This window comes from Oculina patagonica, chromosome 12, assembly GCF_052425735.1.
Source record: "Oculina patagonica isolate OP01 chromosome 12, crgOcupat, whole genome shotgun sequence".
NCBI classification, from domain to species: domain Eukaryota; kingdom Metazoa; phylum Cnidaria; class Anthozoa; order Scleractinia; family Oculinidae; genus Oculina; species Oculina patagonica.
Window position 1 is genome coordinate 20,964,421 of NC_135769.1, and position 21,091 is coordinate 20,985,511.

At 37.6% G+C, this 21,091-nt stretch overlaps 2 protein-coding genes across 2 annotated transcripts in view; one reads left to right on the top strand and one right to left on the bottom strand.

Annotated features, from left to right (window-relative positions):
* Positions 1-21,091, bottom strand: part of LOC144633984 (L-xylulose reductase-like) — a 133,913-nt gene that overhangs the window by 94,930 nt on the left and 17,892 nt on the right. The window lies entirely within an intron of this gene.
* LOC144633972 (uncharacterized) lies at positions 90-13,543 on the top strand. Its single transcript, XM_078492907.1, has 13 exons — positions 90-618; positions 2,080-2,138; positions 3,261-3,368; positions 4,229-4,350; positions 5,721-5,786; positions 6,126-6,242; positions 7,430-7,504; positions 8,736-8,781; positions 9,370-9,495; positions 10,211-10,257; positions 11,738-11,798; positions 12,711-12,800; positions 13,232-13,543. Exons 1-13 carry the CDS (start codon positions 482-484, stop codon positions 13,312-13,314), a joined length of 1,137 nt encoding a protein of 378 aa, XP_078349033.1. The 5' UTR covers positions 90-481; the 3' UTR covers positions 13,315-13,543.

A 21,091-nucleotide genomic window follows, 5' to 3' on the forward strand; every position in this document is an offset into this window, starting at 1 on the left:
TAGCTACATCTTGCATATCCAGAATTGGCCCTTTGCAGCTGGGAATCACGTGATCCTAATTTAAAAGGTAATTTTCAGCACCATAGGTGTTCTCGGTGAGGGGGTGCCCATCATTTAGCTGTAAATGCGGGGACCTTCCAAAGCCACTAAATGAATAGAGGTTAGGGCTTTTGTCTTGGGCTAAGTAATAATTTTCTGTGGATTTATCATTTCTAGAAGTCTTGAATAGGGTATATAATTGAGAAATTTCGATTACTGTTTCAATGAATATGACTACCCGTACCGTATGACCGGTACACCCTACGGCAGCGAAATTGTTGTATTTTCGCTCTGCGATATTTGCATTCAGATTTCGTGATGCAGGTGGGAAATGAATTATGGGTAAAAGCCAAAATGGCCGACGAGAAACTTTCATTTCCATTTGCTCGTTTGCGCTCAAGAATATCTTGTTTGTTTGACTGAGTCAATATTTGTGTGCTTTATGGAGGACGAGTTTGTTATTAAGGAAGGCTGGGCAGTAAAGGAAAGCGGGCAAGCTGTCCTTGGTCAGACAAATTGGCGGAAGCGATGGTGCCGGCTAGTGCGAAATCAGCACGGGACATCATGGTCCTACTACAGGTGCGTCGATTGTAATAATTGTTTTTTGGTACTTTTGTTAACGGTAGCAAAAGCTTACATAAATATTTGATGCAAGCCCAAGGCTTTTATGAGTAGTCATGGCCTCGAACATTATTATTAATATATTTATTACTCAACGTGACAAGAACGTGAAACGTACCCGCAACTTGCCATTAAGGTTATATTGTGGAAGATCTTTGGACCTTTATAAAGATACTCGAGACTTTGTGGCTCGTCCGAGTTTACCTTTCTGAGTGATATTGTTCTCGTGATTTGATAACAATCGCATTAACCTTCATAAGCTTATATTTACACAAACTTTAAGGTATTCTATTACAGCTGACACCTGAAGGTTTCATTTTATGATTAACCTTGAAAAAAAAGAAAGAGTACTTTCGATATAAAATACTTTCGAATGGTTCATCACGAAATAACCCACAAGTGAATAGCTTTTATTTATACCTGCCCTGACAGAAACAGTTTTATGTGCACAGTGTTCTATGTCAAAGTCAACTTCATTACTGTGGACACTTTCAAATATTAAATTCATTAACAGACATTTAGCGCTTTTACATTATATGATTTTTGGAACGTGATAATGTCATCTGTTAAAAGTCATCTTGCAGATTTGAAATCTTGAGGTCCTTGCTTTAAATCCTCCATAGAACTTGATTTGTTTGCAGTCGTCTAGTATTCACATCCTTACCTTAGCTTGAATAGCCAATTACTGCCCATAAAGTCTCCCTCCCCACTGTTGGGACTCTTTATAAGTTTTGTCCAATTTGCATATATTTGGTTTGTTGATTTACATTGTCAAACAATTAGCACAACAGTGCAAATTCACCGACATTTAGATAAGGTTCTTTTTATTTTTTTTATAAGTTGAATCATTTCGGCTCACAAAAAAGTTAAGTAATTCAAAATTAAGTGAAAGACATATTGCAGCCAAAATGTGTGAAGACTTTGCAAAAGTTTACATAATCGTGTATTTTCATTGCTATTTTTTTCTTGTTTTCTTAAAAACACATTTAACTTGGTGACGCTATCCATACGAGTCCACTCAATACAGACACCCTATAAAATAATGAGAGTGAGGGTATTTTCATGACCCGTGACCGGCCCTTATTTTTTCGCATGAGCTGTGAATGCCTATTTTTTCCTTGTGAATCATGATTTCCATAGTAGCTGTGAACCCTGATTTTCCAAAATGGCTTCTTTTTTTCGTGAAGCATGAAATGCTAATATTATCATTTTTTCGTGAATTGTGAAAGGGCTGTTTCATTTTCTGTGAAATGTGTTCTATGCCCCCCCCCACCCCCTTTATCACCCTCATAAATAAAAACATTTTTTCTGAGTACCAATGATGATGCCCATGAATATAAAAAGGGTACAACTGTAAGAATGAAATGGTATGACAAGCAAATTATGACAAGAATTTTTGTTGTTGGTTATATTTTGTAGGAAAATGGACGATATAGCGTCAAATCAGCCAGCTGGAAGAATCGAACTTGATTCAACTTGTAAGGCTTTGACCAAACATAAGTGAGCCTCTCAGAATGGGTATTTCTTAAGAAATCAAAGATGCGACAATTACCACGAAAAAAAAAGCGAAGATCTCAAGTTTGAAGCGAAGATTTTCAAAAATTTGCGTGATCAGATAGAATATTAAGATATAAAATGCATAAAAACTAAAAGAAATATCTGTCTTCTCTGCTCATCTCTCAATTTTTGACATTTCATGGCATTATTAACAATGATTGCAAGGAAACCACAGAAAGTCATTATAATGGTGAAAACTACAAAAATACATAAAACGGAGATCTGCTTAAAAAAATCAAAGATTTACAAAAAAATATGACGGAAACAAAGTCTGCGGGTACCCATAAAGAGGCTCATAAGTATTTATTTATCGATACAGTTATTGCTGAAACTTACAGTAATATAAGAGACACCTCAAGGGTAAATTCAGAAAAATGCTGCAATACAAAAGAGTCAAGGAGCCAGCTTATGTCCAGGATTGAAAGCAAGTATCTGTTTAATGAGTACTTCGTGTTTGACTGTGTTATTTGACATTTACATATTACTTCATGTTTGACAGAATTTGGTGTGTTTTGGTGAACTTTTACCCAATGAGGACACTTTGTGATGCCTGTCATGGGGAACATGCACCTCTCATTTAGCGGTAAAAAAATCGAACTGGACTTATCTGACAAGGTGCATGCATAATATGAGTTACTACCCTCGCCCTTCAACCCCTCTCCCTGGATCTGCCTATACATACTGGTCATGATCATTGGATGTTCTTGGATAAAGCTAACTCTCACAGTACCTCTCTTGATCTCTACCCAGGAGTAGAAATGGGTATCACAACCCATTAGGGAAACTTGACATACATGTAATGCTGAAGCCTAACCTGCGATGGACTAGCATCCCATCCAGGGGGGGGGGGGAGTATCAATACTTTAAGCCACCCACATCATGGTGTGGAAACCAGGATAAGCTATATGGCTGTGTGTGGCAATGAAACTCTCCTTAGACTTGTACTAGATATCTTAAGCTTATTATACTTACAGTGTAATTAATTATACATCTTTTCTCAAGTAGATTTGTCAGAACTTTACACATGTTTTTTCCTGCTGTAGATGCTGCACGTGAACTTGAAGAAGGGGAAAGAAAGAAAAAACCAAACTGCTTTGCTCTTGGTCCAGTGTTTGACAACTTTGCCAGGAGAACTTATTATATCAGTTGTGGTGAGAGGAGTTCAAATGTTTTCCTCCCTATGGGTGGTGGTGGGTGTATGTGTTAGCCAGTGGAAGGTAGGGTGACTGACTATCATTTTAACTGTTATCTTTTGGTAAAGAACAAGATGTACTAAATTATACAGTTCAATGGTCAATGGGCTCTGATTAGTAGAACTCCTGTAGCTCAGTGCAGTGTTAGAGCAATCAGTTTAGTTACCAGGAGGTCATAGGTTTGACTCTTGTTGGGAGAACACAGAAATCTTTCCTAGAGTGCCTGCATTGCTGACTGAAAACTCATTGTTGGCAAGATATAAGATGTTAATAGTCACTCCAGGTATAATTTATTAGTCCAAAAAAAAATTAAAAATTAAAATAAAATAATTATAGTCTGGAAGTGACGCTTATTAAAAGAACTAGCTTATTATAAGAAATTATTCTCTTCTGAAGCTACAGTATTTTTGCCCAATGGGGCTCTCTGGAATGTCAAATTGATGAACTATTCTCCAACGACCATTGGCCTGCTCCTTAGTGGTTCAACCAGCTAGCTACTCAGGTACATTTACTAAGGGACGGACCATATTTTTTAGGATGGGGGGTGGGGGGGGGGGGGGTATGAAAAATATTGAAAAAAAAATTGTTTGCAGGGCCTAAAAAACACAAAATAAATTGTTTGCAAACACAATATGTATAACAAAATATAGTATGAATTTCGAAAAAAAAATGTTTGCAGAGATGCATAAACTAAAAAAAAGTTTGCAGAGGAAAATATTTCATACTCCCCCCCCCCCCCCTTCCAAGAAAGTAATGATCCGTCCCTAAGTAAATAACAAGTTCTGTTATGATAGTGTAAGCATTTTTTGACCTAACAGAAACTGTAGATGACAAGCTGAGCTGGATGGAAGTGCTTAATGCTGCGACAGAGTCTGAAACAGAGACACAAGACAAATTTGACAAGAGAAGAATAAGTGTTAAAAAGAGGCTGAACAGAAGGGTAAGCCTTTTGGGAGCCAAGTGGCTTGCTAATAATAATAGGGACCTTCAGATCGGACTACGAGTACGAGATTGAGTACGAGTACGAGTTTTCAAACCAAATCGTGTGCCTCCTATAATCACTTATCACACAAATCTTATCCCTAACGTTTATTTATGTGTTAGTCAGCAACAGGAAAGAGTTATAGTTTGGGGGATACAAGCGTAGAAATTCCAAAGTCATACTCATACTCAATGTCGTACTCGTAGTCAAATCTGAAGGTCCCTAATATTTCTCCAGGGAGGCGCAGTGGCCTACTGGTTATGAGAGAGGGAGAGTGCAGTGGGAGGGCGCAGTGGGAGGGCGCAGTGGGAGGCGCAGTGGCCTACTGGCTAGCACACCAGACTCAGGATTGGAGGTTCTGGGTTTGAGCCCTGGCCGGGTCACTGTCAGTGTTGTACATGTGTTCTTGGGCAAGATCACTCTCATAGTGTCTCTCTCCACCCCTGGTGGTGTATAAATGGGTACCGGCGAAATAATGCTGGGGTGGAGCGGGGGGGGGGGAGGTACCCTGCGATGGACTAGCATCCCATCCAGGGGGGAGTAGAAATATTCCTAGCTGCTTAATGCTGTTGGAACCGAGATATGCTCTGTCAGTATGGGCCACTTGGCTCGGGGCTGCCCTTTTTTTTCTGCAGTATTAAGTGGCTAAAAATATTGCTTCCCTTCCTAGATGGGATTATATTTCATCAGATTTTCCAAACAGTTTGCCAGTATGCATTAAATACTTAATGACTGGTTCTGAGGGAAACAGTTAATTTTGTTTCCCAAGAACCTAAACCAGAATCTTGACCAGTCATTAAGCAATTTGTTTTATAGCACAATGAAGACTTGGAAAAACGGCAGTCATTGATCAACATTCTGACATCATAGATTTTGCAATGTTACCAACTCAGAGACTGCTAGCAGGAAACATTTTTCTTGTTAGATGTCATGTGACCTCCAAGTAGCCAATGAGAGCGTGCATTGTTGGGAAAAAAATTCCAGCTATATAACAACATAAGATATGAAAACATATAAATCAAATGCAAGTAGTTAAGACTCTATAAACATTAGAAATGAATTAAAGTACACACAAAAACGTTTTCTCTCCTACACCTGGCATGCATCCAAAAGGCCTGTGCCTTGTGCTAGAACTTTGAAGTTGTCTACAGTTTGCATGTTTATATTTATTTGACTAATTTACTCTTTTACTGCTTTTTTGATTGAACCCCTGTTTGAGTGGCATGCCTGGAAGATAGCTTACTCAAAACTAAGTGCATGACCACTACAAACATACATTTATGTTTTTTAATAATTTATTTCTGTATTTCCTTTGGCTTTGTCTACAGTCTGGCAAAAAGGGGACAGATGGTACCAAAGAAGAAGTATGTCTGGATCCTCTTCAGAGGATGGAGGTAAATGTTACTGAGGCAGCTCCTTATTTTAAAACTAATATTTAAGTAAGACTAACTGACTAAGAAATAAACAAAATAATAATAAAAGCAATAAACACATTCATACACAGTGCTGCACAAGTTTTGCAAAAATAATGATCCAGTTGTTGACAAAGGACATAGACTTATTCACCACTCACTTGCCAGCAATAAAACAATAACAACCAATAACAATAAAACCTGGATCCACCCTGATTTTCTTGTTTAGTATGTCTTAATTTCTCCAAAGTACAGTAACCTCTAGCTTGTTTGTAAACTTTAGGATAATTTATTCATTTTTGTCATTGTGGCATTTTACAGCAATGGACGAATCTTTGCGGAATCATTGATTGTGGGAACTGGAAGAAAACTGATACCAAGAATGGAATAACAATATCACGACTTAGCTTTACACATAATGACAAGGCTGCTGTAAAGGTAAACTACAATCCATGCAAAGGCCTGAGTGCTGTAGCCCTCGTGTGCCTATGATGCCTATACGCAGTTCAGCAGTTGAACCTCGCTAATTCGAACTCGGTTATTTCGAATTCCCTGTTAATTCGAACTAAAACCCGTTTCCCTTGGATTTGCCCTTCAGTCATTTACTATCGGCTATTTCGAACTCCCGCTATTTCAAACTATTTTTTGTTTTCCCTAACGGTTCGAAATAAGGGGGTCAACTGTATTTTTTGTTTCCCCTGACGGTTCGAAATAACGGGGTTCAACTGTATTATTAATTTTAGAACTATCTTAAAACTGAAGTGAGTGCTTGTAATCTTAAGGAACAGGATTACACCTGAGGCAGTAGTAGTAGCGGTAGACACCTTCATTAAATTATACGGCTCAGGGTAGTTCGTTCAGGAGCTTAAATGCAACCTGTTATCAACAGGAGCCCTGATGGAAAATAGTTAAGAGGAAATAAATCCGCCAGGACTTCGAGTAGTTATTGGACAAAATTATGTACCAAAGCTATTTACGCCTGATTGCAAGCTTTTGTGTTACTGCTTCAAATATCTTATCGAAAGAAATCTTTTCTAACAACACCAAACATCGAAAACAAATTTCGAAGTTCCACTGAATTCCCATGAATCGCTTAAAAGATGTGAGCTTTTGCCTATACCTTGTGAACTTTGAAATTCATTTTCTCAGACTCTGATAAGAAATTGTTGTTGGTGTTTCCACGGATAATTACTTACATCTTTACTTTTTATTAAGGGTAGGAAATAACGCAATAGGATTTAAATTATTCTGGTACTTGATTTTTGTCCAACTTTAATAAATATTACTCGACTTCCTAGTAGATTCCGTCTTAATATGTTTAATAGTGCAAATGGACTCACTACACTCAGGTAGCATCTCCAGACTGAGGTACCCACACTGCAGGCATAGCGATGGACAGCACTGCATAAGGATAATGCCCGGAGAAAGTTCATTTGTTATTTGAGAAGATGTTCTTGAGAATCAGTTAATAACGCGTAAAAAAGTCCTTGAAAAGCTGCCTGAATGAGTGCGATGTAAAAGGCCCAACAAAACGTTAAAAGAAAATAGTAGAAAAAGCGGAAAAAATAAAGAACCCCCAAAAAACACTCATTTAAACACACACATTTTTTTTTTTTTAATCCTAGGTCGAGGGAGTTATTCCAGTTCATCCAGACATCGCCTATGATTATCTTCGGCTAGCGATGCAAAAAGGCGGCAAGGTGAGAGAAAAATCCTTTTACAGGAATTCATAGTTGAGGAAGATGCGTTCGGAGATTGTTAAGTACCTCCAGAGGGGACCAGAGGAGTTCCACCGACCGGAAATTAGTATATGTTCCGCACCATTTAAACGACTTTTTTTCTGTTGTTTTTTTTTAGCCCAAAAAGCTGGACTATTTCGGTTGGAAGTCAAATGGATCAGACAATCTTTAAAAAATCCGTTAAGAAATTCTTGAGTACCTCCAGAGGTGCTCCGCCGACCGCAGAGCCGACCGGAACACAGGAAATTTTCCGCACCATTTGAACGATTTTTTTTTAGCCCAAAAAGCCGGAATATTTAGGTTGGAAGTTGAATGGATCAGACAATCTCAAGAAAACTCGTTAAGAAATTGTTGAGTACCTTCAGAGGCGTTCCTTCGAACGGAACGTACGAAAATTTCCGCACCATTTGAAGACTTTGAACGATTCTTCTGTTTCTTTAAAACCATTAACCCTCAGACCGCCGCCGGACTATTTCGATTGAAAGTTAAATGGATCAGACAATATCGGAAAATCCGTTCGGAAATTGTCGGGTACCTCCAGAGGAGTCCCGCCGACCGCAAAGTCGGAAATTTTCCGTACCACTGGAAAAGTTCTTATGTTTCCAATCTCCCTTTGAAACCCATCGCTGGTTTTGGTTGGATTCAATAGGCTAAGGGCCTGTTACGAAATGAGTGTGACAGATGGATCACAAATGTAGTTGTTTTCCAGGAGAAAAAGGGTGCCTGCCATTAAATTCCCTATAGCAGGAGCCTAAATAAATAAATAAATAAATCAACTTTGTTTAACGAGGGTTGCACATAACAGTCTTTCGACTGACAAACCTGGGGCCCTCGGATTCCCGATCGAATTGGAATTTAGAGGTGTTTGTTTTTGTGGAGGGAGGAAAACCGAAGAACCCGGAGAAAAACCCTCGGAGCAAGGACGAGAACCAACAACAAACTCAACCGACATATGACGCCGGGTCCGGGAATCGAACCCGGGCCACATTGGTGGGAGGCGAGCGCTCTCACCACTGCACCATCCCTGCTCCCCTGCATATAGCAATCCTTTTTTTAGGAAGTGTGATCTCATTATGCTTATAACTTTAAATTCTGATCAAATTTCTTCGCATAAGAGGGCTAACGAGACCTTTCGCTGGTATGTTAATGCAAGATGATACTTAGTCAATTTTAAATTTCATTTTTGTTTCAGCTAGACCAACCATTTCGCGGAGAAGAGGTTCTACAGAAAATAGATGGTACCACACTTTTCTTGATTTCTCTACTTTTTTGTTTACCATACTTTTGTTGATTTGTAAAATTTACTGCCTTGTTCCCAGGCACCGTTGAATTTCGTCAGGAAAGAGCGCGAAAATAGGAGGCGCATCATTGTTCCTTTTCACCCCCTTGGGAGCATAGGGCGTCCACCAGTTTCCTCCAGCGCACACGGTTCTTTACTAATGCTTTAGCTTTTTCCCAGGTGTAGCCTACTCCTTCCAACTCCTGCAGCATGGATCGCTTCCAATTGTTCCTTGGGAACTTTCCTCTTTCCCTGTGGGTGGTAGTGCAAGGCTTGTCTTGTCACATTGTTACATTCTCTTCTGAGGGAGTGTGGCCAATCCAGGAGGCGCGGCGGGGGCTTATCCCACGTTCATATACCACTGACAGTGAAATCCTTATTTCTCTAACTTCTAATTGCAAGGGAAATTAGTTTGAGAAATCGGGCGTATAAAATTCGCAGTGTTCGGCTCTTGTTTTTGTTTGTTTTTTTTTTTTTTTTCAAAAAAAAAAAATTTTGAGTATGTTTATTTTCTTTAACATCATATTTCTATCTATCTTGCTTGTAGAGTCTATCCCACATGCTTGGATCGTGTACAATAAATACAGTCTTCCTCTCCCGAGTGCCTCCCCGCGGGATGTGTGCCTGCAGAGAATGTGGATGCCGTCATACTTAACTAGAAATGGAACGTCAGGTATTAAGATTTTAAGTTTGGGACAGGTCAAAATGTTAGAAAGTTGAAATTGTACTGTAAACAATTTTATGCAACTTGTTATGTAGCCATTGTGGGAGGCGCGGTGGTCCTAATTCAATCCCTGGGCAGGGTCAGTGTGTTGTGTTCTTGGGCAAGACACTTTAGTTTCATAGCGCCTCTCTCCACCCAGGTGTATAAATGGGCACCGACGAATTTTATGCTGGGGGTTATCCTGCGATGGACTTGCGTCCCATCCAGGGGGAGAAGAAATACTCTTAGTTGGATCATGCCACGGAAACCGGGATAAGCTCCGGCCTGATGGGCCACTAGGCTACTGGGCTCGAACGCAGACTTTACCTTTCAATTGCTTTGTAGTCATGTGCAATATTGCAAGTTGCAGCCTAGTGTGCATATTTGCGCGTTTTTGTTTGTCAACTACTCCGCGCATCTTTCGGATTTGTAGCAACAGGCATTTGTGCTACGAGAAACTGCAACAAGGCTCAAAGTTGTACCGCTCTCTCCGCATTTTGCGTAACTCTTAACCGGCTCAAAGTCCCATGATTTACTTGCCGCTAAGTTGATGAGGTAAATATCTACTACTTGTGGTTTCTAGCGGAAGCCTTTAACAGAGCATGCTTTATCTATCGATTTAAAGTGATCAACTTTAAGTGTTGAAACTAAGCTAATTTCTCGTTTGCACAATACTATATTGTAGGAATGGTATTATGGTCAACGCATCACTCGCAAATCCCACAAGTGCAGGCAAGTACCATTTTTGAAAGAATTCGTATCCGAAAAAATTCACCAATCCTGCAGTGTTTGACAGCGGCATTACGAAGTCACGTGACGTCTTGTAAGGACGACAAGCTGTCGTCACAAATTTGAGTGGTTGTGTTGTTTTAATTGGACAATAAGGATCACACTGAGTTCTCTGAGGGAGGAGGGTTATTTTCGGGAGTCGGATCTGGCCAAAACGGCACTTATTTGGCTCTGTTATATTTATAGCAAAGTAAAATGAGGTTTATCATTATGTTTATTTTATTTATGCTCAGTTATTTGAAAGGGATTTACAAGGTTAAGAAGTGAATTTGGCAACATTTCAAACAGTTTCACCGCTCAGTCTTCTCTCGTGGCCATGGCCTAGTAATAGCATTTTCCTGTCCGACTTGATTAAAAGATAAACCGTCAGATACATTTTTCAAACAAAGCGAACAGGAAGCTGCTACTCAAAGGCGATAACCCGCTTGAAAAGTCGCCAAATGTGAAATAGAATGATTTCTGAACAATAGAAACCACGCAATCTGTTTCATTCTTTTCTAACCTTGACCAATCGGTCTGTTTTCCGGCTTGCTTGGATTTACTTTTTGTTTCTTAAAGAGTTTTCGAAACGCTGTAGAGAGCGGCTTCGTTCAATTTAAAGGAGCATTCGTCATGTATAGTGCATTTTGACAGTATTTTGTAAAACTTTTCCTAAATTTTTTCGAGTTCGTGCATTGCTGATCCGTGTCAATCTTGCAACAATCTTGTTCGATTAGGGTTTAATATAACCTCTGTTGTGTTTTTCTAGCTTACTAAACTGTTATTATAAAGTTTCTTTCGATTTAAAGGCATATCCAAGGTTTCCAAAGGTCAGGGAATGGTCAGGGAAAAATAAAATTCTTGAAGGTCAGGGAGAATTATTTTGAGTCTTTTTGACATTTTGAAGAAAATTCAGGGGAAATTAAAATTATGTCACCTCTGATTTAATACCATTGATAGTTGGAAGAAACGTTTGAGGTCAGTGTGATCTTAGCCATGTGTTTTTTTTTGCAAGCAGAGGCTTCCAAAAAATCAGGGAAAAGTCAGGGGATTTTGAAAACTGATGCCTGTGGCAACTATGAATATCGTGACATAGCTAGTTTGCGTGTTTGTATATAACATGCAAGGTTTAAGAAAAGCTTAGATGTGGTCTGTCAGAGCATCATGGTCAGGGAAAGTTTATTCTTATCAGGAAAAAGTCAGGGAAAAGTCAGGGAATTTTGGAAATTGATGCCTGTGGCAACCGTATAAGACATGCAAGACTTAGGAAAAAGCTTAGAGGTGGTCTGTCAGAGCATCATGGATCAGTATAACTATGTACTAATAGGATTGTGCGTGATAAGGTGATAATGCATCAACTGCGCGCGTTAATCTTCAGACATGTTCAGTTTTAGGGTGTGGGTGAGTTGATAATTAGATAACACGCTAATATGTCTGATTTCAGGGTTTCACGAGAGTTCAGGCGGGTTTGTCGGGATTTGTATTATCACCTATAACCACATCAGGTAATGTGTTTCTTCGACGCTTCTGTGAGCTTTGTTATTTAGCAGTTCATGTCGCCTCGAAGAGAATGCGCTGAATGTGTGATGGCACGTTACTTTGTGTCGTGCATGTAGTCTGGGAACGTGCTCGAGTTTAGGGCCTAACTGTTGCCCAGTCGTAAGCGTGCTCGCAGATTGTGTGTAGTCTGCGAAGTCTCTAGAGAACATGTGATCATTCACGCTCGTTTTTAATCCCGAAAGTCCTGATATGGGTTAGATCGAACGGCTTAGTCGGTTTGGCAACGGAAGACTTCTGCTCAAAGAATATCTCACCCGAGGTTAAAGATTTTACTTTGCTTTGCTTGGATTCATTTACTTGTAACTTGGGATTGAATTGAGAAGGAATCTATAGGGCTACCGGCCAGTTATTATAACACATAGTAAGGATCACCCGAAGATTTCCGCACATCACCGAAGATCACACGAAAGATTCCAAACATGGGCGAAAACTCCCGAGGATTACCGGCACACGATTACCTAAGATGTCAAAACACCGCCCTCTCGTTAGGCTCAATTTCATGGAACGTGGGCTCACAAAGTGCCTTAATATCGAGCCTTCCCTGTCATTAGAACCCTTAACTACTTAATTACTACTTAATTACAAATTTAATGTTTATTAAGCAATTTAAAACCAAGACACTCTCTAATAGGGAAACAATCTTATATTTGGTATTGCTTTTTTAAGGGCTACGAACATGTCTTACATCTATCTTAGCTTATCTTTATGTGCTTTAAGCTGATGAAAACTCTTTTAAGGCCCTCTTTCTGTTTATTCCTCAAGGGTTTCATGCGTTGTAGATAGCCCCTTAGCGTCCATAAGGATAATTTATACATCGTTCTGATAAAAAATCTAGACCATTTCCATTGTTCCTCCAGGCTCCTTGGTGCACACAAAAGCAGTATTACTAGTTCAAATTGACGTTCAAGACTCACTGCAGACAATGCTGGAAGGAAGCTACAAATCAGGTAAAAACTAATGGTTAGAGCTATTTACTTGAGCGTCGAAAGTAATTTATCTTTGCTTTGGTTTATTTTGCATTACTTCGCTAAGTGATTGCTTTAAACTGAAAACTCGCGCAACTTTCTCAACCAATCAAAAGAAAACCATAACCAATTACGACCGCCTTCCACAAGTTTTCCCGTGCTTCGTGCCGGCTACACGTATTTGCTTCGAATTTTGATTGGTTTAATACATTGTGGTTGGCCAGAGTGGTTAGTTTGGTTTTGGTCTAACGACACTCAATTGAAAACCTCTCTAAAAAATTCTTAAGGTATCATTTGAATGCTCATCTATTTTTATTACCAAAACTTTAGGTAATGTTCAACTCAACCAAAATTCGTTTTGTAGTAATATTGTACATTGTTTTTACTCATTTGTCGTTTATTTGTTTTCTCAGGTCTTTTAAAGATTGGTCTTAGAACTGCTTTTGCTCACATAAGTCACCTTGTGGAGCAGTACTATGACTACATTCAAGGATAACGCCTTCTGAGCTGCTACAAATTAGGATATATATTTTATGAAGTTTTGTGTGTTGTAATCAATAGACGGAGTACTTAGTACTTGCTGAATAGGTCGCGTAAGTGAATTGTGTACAGAGCTTTTTATAGTCGATATAGAGCAACAAATATGAAAACAGAGAAACAATATAATATAATAATATAAAAAAAATAGATTTTATTTAAAAAAATAAAACAAGTAAAGATTCTCATGAACTGTTGTTCTGAACTGGTTCGTGGATAAATGGTGGTGATATTTTTCAAAACCAGAAGCTTGGGTTCCTTACCGCTATCCTCCCACCCCCCTTTTCTCCTTCGAAAAACCCCTAGTCTTACTATCTTGCTATTGGCAAAATTGCACTAATTGGCCAACTATTCACTCGTAGAAACACTCGGACTTGTAGTCAGTTTTTTCAGCATAACAATACTGCATTTTTCCCGTCCTCTCCCCTGTAAACCGCCCCAGGGTGTCCAAAGATGCAACAAACTCCCATGCATGGACGAAGAACACGGCTCCATAAACTAGCTGCCCTATAGTTGGTCCAGTACTAACCACATTTGACCTCAGTCTTTTGGCACAGCCTGCTTTTTTCCGGCCCATTACTTAATATACCTTCTACATTTTCCCATGCACGCCTTTTGGAAAAGTTTCAACTTTTATCTTGAAAATTTGTGGCGAAAAATATTGATGAACAGAAGCTATCTCTTTTCCCTTACCATAGCCATATGATCATGAACGAATCTCATTGCTGGCATTTGAGGGTGCTATTTATCGTAAACACTGTACTGCAACAGTAAACAAAATCTTCCAAACAATCCGACATTTAAAGGCGTGAGGAGGGTGAGGTACAAACACGTATTTAAATGGTTTTTGTTTTGTATTTCCACTATGTGCCGTCATTAAAATAAACTACTGTAGGTGGGGTTCTTTCTTTTTTATTGGGGGAGTTTGGAAATGTTGATTAGACTGTAATGTTCTAGCAAGACATTGCAAATGGGAAACATTCGTTACGGATGTGAAATAATCAGATTCTGATAAAGAATTCAGGTAAACTTTCGCTTCTTGGAAGAAAACTTTGCGTCCGCGACAAACGTTGCGTTAACGGGTAAGCAGAAATGGAAGTATTGAAATTCACAAATGTTTCTGCAACAATGTTTTCTCCCTTACAATTACATCAAATTTCTTTTTCCCTTTATTTCGCTCTCAATTTCTTCCTATTTCATTATTTCAGCCATAACACAGCTTCAAGCAGGCCAAAAAACCCTTATTCGATTTTCGCAAAAGAGTCTTAGGTTCCCTCCGATAAATGCGCTGAATTCATACATTGCGTTTTCCAAAAACGAAAAGACAGCAAGATTTTCTGCATGAAAGTCAGCCAAAAATTGTTTACCGCGGTAACTTTTATCTCTTCTTGTTTATCAACTTTGGACGCTAATAAGCGTCATCTGTTCATTAATAAACATGCATGCAAAGCGTGCGTTTTTACAAGGTATGTGACGTGCTTTCCAGCGATTGGCCCCAGCTTATAATCCATATTCATCAGAGATCTTGTTTTTTGCTTCATTTCGAGAAGTACGTGTTCGTGTGAAGACGAAGAGTCGTTTCTTCTAAAACAACGAAGAAAACTCAATTAAAGGACAGAGAAGACAAACTGGAACACAGAAGCTTCCGTAGAATGAAAATAATGGTGAGTACTTATATTTGAACGTTTTCCTTCACAAATTAGCCAAAGAAAGCCATTAAAAAGTAGTTGCAGTGAACACGTGCTTTGTGGTTTCGTTCGGCGCGTTGTTTCAAAATGCCGCCCACAAACTTCTTTCGATATTAAAAAAATAGAATCACATTTCTGTACATGTGTTGAGCTTAAAAGCGTGGAAATTTAAGACTACAACGGCGTTTAACAAATTTGTTGCTTTTGGCCAGATAGCAGAATAACAATGCTCCTAGATACCGGGAACGTGATTTCTTTGTTGGTCAAACGAGAAAGATTGACTATGAGGTGGCGCTATGTAGCAGATACTTTTTGACAAGTCGAGAAATTTTAGAATTACTTCACCATTAAAAATCAACAACTCGTAGCAGTTTTGGAAAATTTTCGGAAATTGTTCCTTCAGCCGGCATGCATTTTTGTCCCATTTTGTTAAGTTTTCGTGTAACCTCGAATTTTACTGGTTTCTTAAGTCTTTTCTTATTTTCTTTCCAGAGAGAGGACTTAAAAAGAATGGTCAGGACAAAGTAAAGAGTTCTGCAGGACAAGATTTGTACATCACGTTTAGGAGGAGGGATCGCAAAGATAAGATATTAAAGTAGTAATCAACTCCAATTAAAATGGTGGCTTTGTATGGTACAATTTCAATTTAAATCGATACAAACTAGCAAATTTTAATCGTAACTTTGGCAGTTCATTGGTCTTCATTTTCTGCACTCACGTAAAAGTCAATTTGCATCCTCTCGTTTTAAATTTAGAAATTCACTTCAAAACAAAACTGCATGTTTTGGCCACCATCTTAATCGGAGATTCCTTGAAGGTATTCCAACATTGAGCGATCTTTTGCTTTTCAATTTTTTTTTCGTAGTAAGATTTATTTTACATTTATATAGAAGTTTTTAAGCGACAAGGTCCTTTGTTTTTATGAATCTTTAAAATCGCGTCGTGGCCTTTATTTGCGCGCGTGTAATTGGCTTTCTTAGTAAATGTTCGCCCGTTTACAGGGCGATATAAAATGTCAAGCCGATAGCTCAATGTTGTATTATTTTCTAACTAGATGCAACTATAAGATGGGCACTGAACGTTTTGCATTTTAGTTTTAGTTAAGAAAATAGCTCCAGGTAATGGAAACAGTTTGGTTGTTTGGTTTTGGTTTGGTTTCAGTAACTGCAACTGCAACATTCTTAGAATATCCAAAAAATATTGTGCATAGCTTGTTTTGTAGTCGGAATTTACAGTAAGCAAAATTCAAACCAAACTTCAGTGCCATCTTAACTTTAAACATTATTAGAACCTGTACGTGCTTTGAAAAAACAATTTTGCTGAATTAATTCGCCTTATCAGTTTAATTTTAAACGAATGCGTATCAACAATGTTTTGAGCAGAAAAATATCTTTCAATTTTCCTCCCGAGTTGATCGTATATGGATTGTCTTGTTTCGAGTACTAAAAAATTGACAAAATTGTATTTTGGATTTGTTTAGTTTCCGTAGCTGCAAAAACATTATTTTACAGTTTCCTTCTGACTTAGTTTTGCTTAATTTTGATGAGCTTGTATGATTCTTCGTGTTTTAAGAACCACAATATTATGCACGTTACATTTTTATCTCTAGAGTTACAAGCTCATAATTTTACTGAACTAACTCGCATATGTGAATTGTCCCAGTTGTTTCGAACGACAAAATATTTTTCACTTTTTTTTCCTGAGTTAAGTTTTCCTTATTGTAACGAACCTGTGTACAGTATTTAGATTGTCTTGTTTTGAACGGCAAAATATTATTTTTTTTTGCGTTTTCCTTCTGCGTTAGTTTTGTTTAATCACGAACTTGCATAACTTGATTGTTTTTTCGGGTGACAAAATGTTTTACTTTTTCTCCTGAGTTAATTTTCCTTCAACGCAACGATTATGCATGCATGGAATGTCTTTCAGTTCTCCACTGAGTTATCGTCTTTAATTTGAACAAACCGCATATATTTTTCATTTGAATTGTAAGGCAAAAATGTTATTTTCTATTTTCCTCTCGAGTTAATTCTTGTTAGTTATTTGACCAAACCATTATTTTTCTGTTTTTTCGATTTGCATTATAATCGCTACGGAAAATGTTTTAAAGCACGTACATTCTCTGATTTTTTGTTTTGCTGGGTATACCGGATGTAGCAATCGGTAATGTCTGGGTTAAGAAGGATGTTTTCTTTTATCTATTTGCGATTACAATATTGAAACGTCCAAGCTTTCAAGTGTGAATTGTCTGATCAGAGAAATCCCAAAACGCTTCAAGTAGTAAAATTTACGTTGGGAAATAATTTCGAAGCGTGAAATAATTTGTTTAATGTGACAAAAACGAACTACAAAAGCAGACAAAACGGTCGTGAAAAAATAATCTTTCTTTAAAGCCAGACATTGCTTTTTCAGGACTCGGTAGTATATTAAATTAGTATGTAACACAGGACGAGAGAAAGAAGCAAATCATTTCTTTACATTGACTGTAAAACTAAATCCGTCGTCGCGAATTGACAGTTTTTTCTAAATTGTAAAAAATATCGGAGACTGGTTGTATACCATGAATTGGCAAAGAACATATATTTTGTTCTACTTTCTCGGTTCCTGTGTAACATTTTCTGGTTTTTATGGAGTATAGGGGTAACATAGCAGGCTACAAACTGTTTTGAAACTCGTAAGTTGACAACAAAAAGATTAGAATACTTTGTACAAAATGTACGGTAAAGAGTACTAAGGCCACTAAGATAATTAGACAGTGTTTTATTTCGACAAAAACGCATTTACTCGGCCAATGTTCGCAGCAAAAACAGTTTCAGGCCTGTTATATATGTTACTTTACGTCCATATTATTGTTCAAGTGCAGCATCTCGCACACCAAACTGGCTCTAAAAAAATTAGTTCGTAAATTTGGGGATTTTATTGTTGAGATATTTCACTACACATTTTAGGAAACTCGAAAATTGCGTTCAGTTTTTGTGCGAGATGCTGTACAATATTTTTTGGCGGGAAAATTTCTTTTTGCATACTCCATATTAATTTTTGTCCAAAATTGTTGTCAAGGGAAACGCTGTGCAAATTTCTTTAAATTTTCCCGCCAAAAGTCTTAGTATATAGAGGGGAAAAAACTTGTGACTTTATTTTTAATTGAATTTAAGTTAATTAATTAAATTATTGACTTGTAATTTATTGTAAACAAAAGAAGAACAATAAAGAGAAAATAGACAGCACAAGAAAACAATTGTTGATACTTTATTTTCAACAAAAACAATATGAAATAACAATACAAACTTTATTGCCATTTAATATCTTTAAAATTACTCAAGCCACCTTTGAAAAATGTAAAAAAAATTTGGCGCATGCGTATTTTGAGCGCCCCGTATTTTTCTAAGTTTTTTGGCGGGAAAATTAAAAAATTTTGAACAGAGGTTACCATGACAATATTTTTCGCAAGCAACACTGAACAGACATGGTTAATGGCAAAATAAAAACGACAACAACAAAGTTGAATGAACTTTACTTTTTGAAAATATTCAAGTCAATTTCGCTTCACTACAGATTGGTAACGAAAACTTCCAAATGTAACTATCAAAATGAATTCGGATTAGAAAAAAAATTCTAAAAACTGTCAGTGCGTTATGTGATAAGACAAGGTGGAACTTCAACTGGTGCAAATCAAAATTTTCAGGAAAAGATGAACAAGAGCATAAGAAACCGTATTTTCTACTGGTCAAGCACAAAAAGAATTACAAGTAAGAAAATCATTGTTTTGAGGTTTCCAAGACAATTCATTTAGCAAACTTGATTTAACGTGATACGAAAATGGCGACATTTGTCTGTCTGTTTTGGTTTTGTTAAAATTGACAACAGTGCGACTTAACTTGGAAGTTCCACTTCGTCGTTACACAAGGGGCACCCAGCCACAACTTCGACTTCATACAAATGCGTCAAAAAAGCTGAGAAATCAAGAACTTTGATAGAAATTCACTGAAGAAACGCTAAACTACCTTAAAACGACCAAATAGCTACGATGCGTGACTTTAAGCTTTGCTTCCTAAAATTAACTGCCTTTTCAAATTGTAGTCTTTAATTGCTTGCTCGGATGCCCCGGAAAATGTATAATCGCTTCTTGAAAGTGAAATTTGTAAGCAAATATTAAACGACCACAATAATTTGTCAGAATTTTTCACTTATAATTTTATAAGTTGAAAATATCGAAGTATGAGTAAAGTGGTCGCTCAATATAAGCCTTTCGTGAAAAGAAAATTCTTAGAAAATTTTATGTACATTCTGACAAAAATAGTGGCTTGTGTATTCTGCAAACATCAAAATATTTTCAATATTGAAGTGATTTTCAGTTCACTGAACTATACACTCGGCGGTACGAAGACTTAAAAATCAAATGGTTCGTCAAATATCCAAAACAACAATTTTTCCCAAATTTTTAAATGTATTAAAAAGGCGCGTGTATTTTTAAATATAGCCACCATTCTTATCAGAAGTTTGTTAAGTTTTAACGTTAAATTCGGCTTATCTTTGAGTTGTCTTGTCTAGCACTTGACAATCAATTGATTTTATCCTTTCTGCTTGTGTACTTGCATGTGTCGTGTCCCCTCTAAAAATACAAATAAACAAACAAAAATGCAAGTTACCTTCAACGGAATTTTCTTAAATTTGTAATTACCAAACCCTCAATCGCCAAAGTGGTTCTGTGCGCCAGGTAACATTAAAGTAAAATGTGTGTAGCACAAGAAATTTGATTCTTTCGAAGCCGTGCAGTGCAATGACTTATACAGCAAATCAACCCCTGCAGTTCCGTTATTAAATTCGCATAGAAAGACACCATCATAGACATAACTATATTAGGTGCAAAGTTGTTGTGTAGAAGCTCCCATTTCGCGTCAAAGCTAAGTTTGCCCGCGGTGCCGACCACCGTCGAAAATTCATGCGGCCTCCAAGCAAAAAGCAAAACTCTTCTTTCGTAAAACTCTTACTTAGTAAAAATTCTCGTATGTAATAATACCAAGAGCTCGGAAAGGAAATTGTAAGTTCCACGGCTTGAAATTATATTCGGAACGAAACTACCGAGTCACCTTCAGCGCGTACCAACGCTTTAAACACCGCACATTTCAAGTTCACTTTAAATTTAGCAAAAAATGTCTAGCTACTTACCATCAACTGTAGGCAAAGCTTGGCGTAATGTTGCTTTTCCTTTCATTGCAGAAGTCTTTAATACTCGGTTCTTCTTTCTTCAAACGTGCAACTCGTCTTCGATAAGAACACGAGCACGCCTTCCTTCAACGACTTCAAGTGTTATGCTTGTCATGAATATGGATTAAAAGTTGAAAACAATTACCTACAAATACGTCACAAATTCTTTTGAAAAAAAAAAATGTTTTGAATAACTATTAACCATGATAACTTTTAAACACGAAGACGTGCTTCATCAATAAAAGGAACCTCAACCCTGTCCAAACATAAACGTGTTATCATGTAAACAGCATCGAAAACAGCAAAAGGGATATGAGAAAAAAAACTTATTAACTATGTATTTAAAAAGTTGTCCGTTCACACGGTATTGTTTTTACTCCGTTTTAATTTTTCATGTTTCAAATGGATTTCTTTTAATATTTTGAGAGAACCTGAACAGAATCAACGTCAAGCACAGTTTGCCGTGTTCTCTATTAGTTTATTATTCTTCTCGATTCGGACCTTAAAAGAGACAAAAAGCCAATCATGCTCTGCATTGTTCACTTTATAAGGGCGGGGTTACCACTAACTTCAAAATTTTCTCCCTAAGGGTTCTGTTTACTAGTACCTCGTTTTATACGCAGTGAAAAGCAGTTTTCAAAAACGACTCATTCACATTTTCCTCGCAATAACCATTTTTGTTTTCACAACATTAGAGACCCGAGATGAACCCCTTCCAGGTTCTTCCTCGTTTTAAATTAAATTATTTTGCCCCAACACTGACCGAAAATGGATTGCCCTTTTGCAACGTCACCGTTTTTGACATTTCTTTTTTTTGGCGTCTACAGGAAAAGACAAATTTAT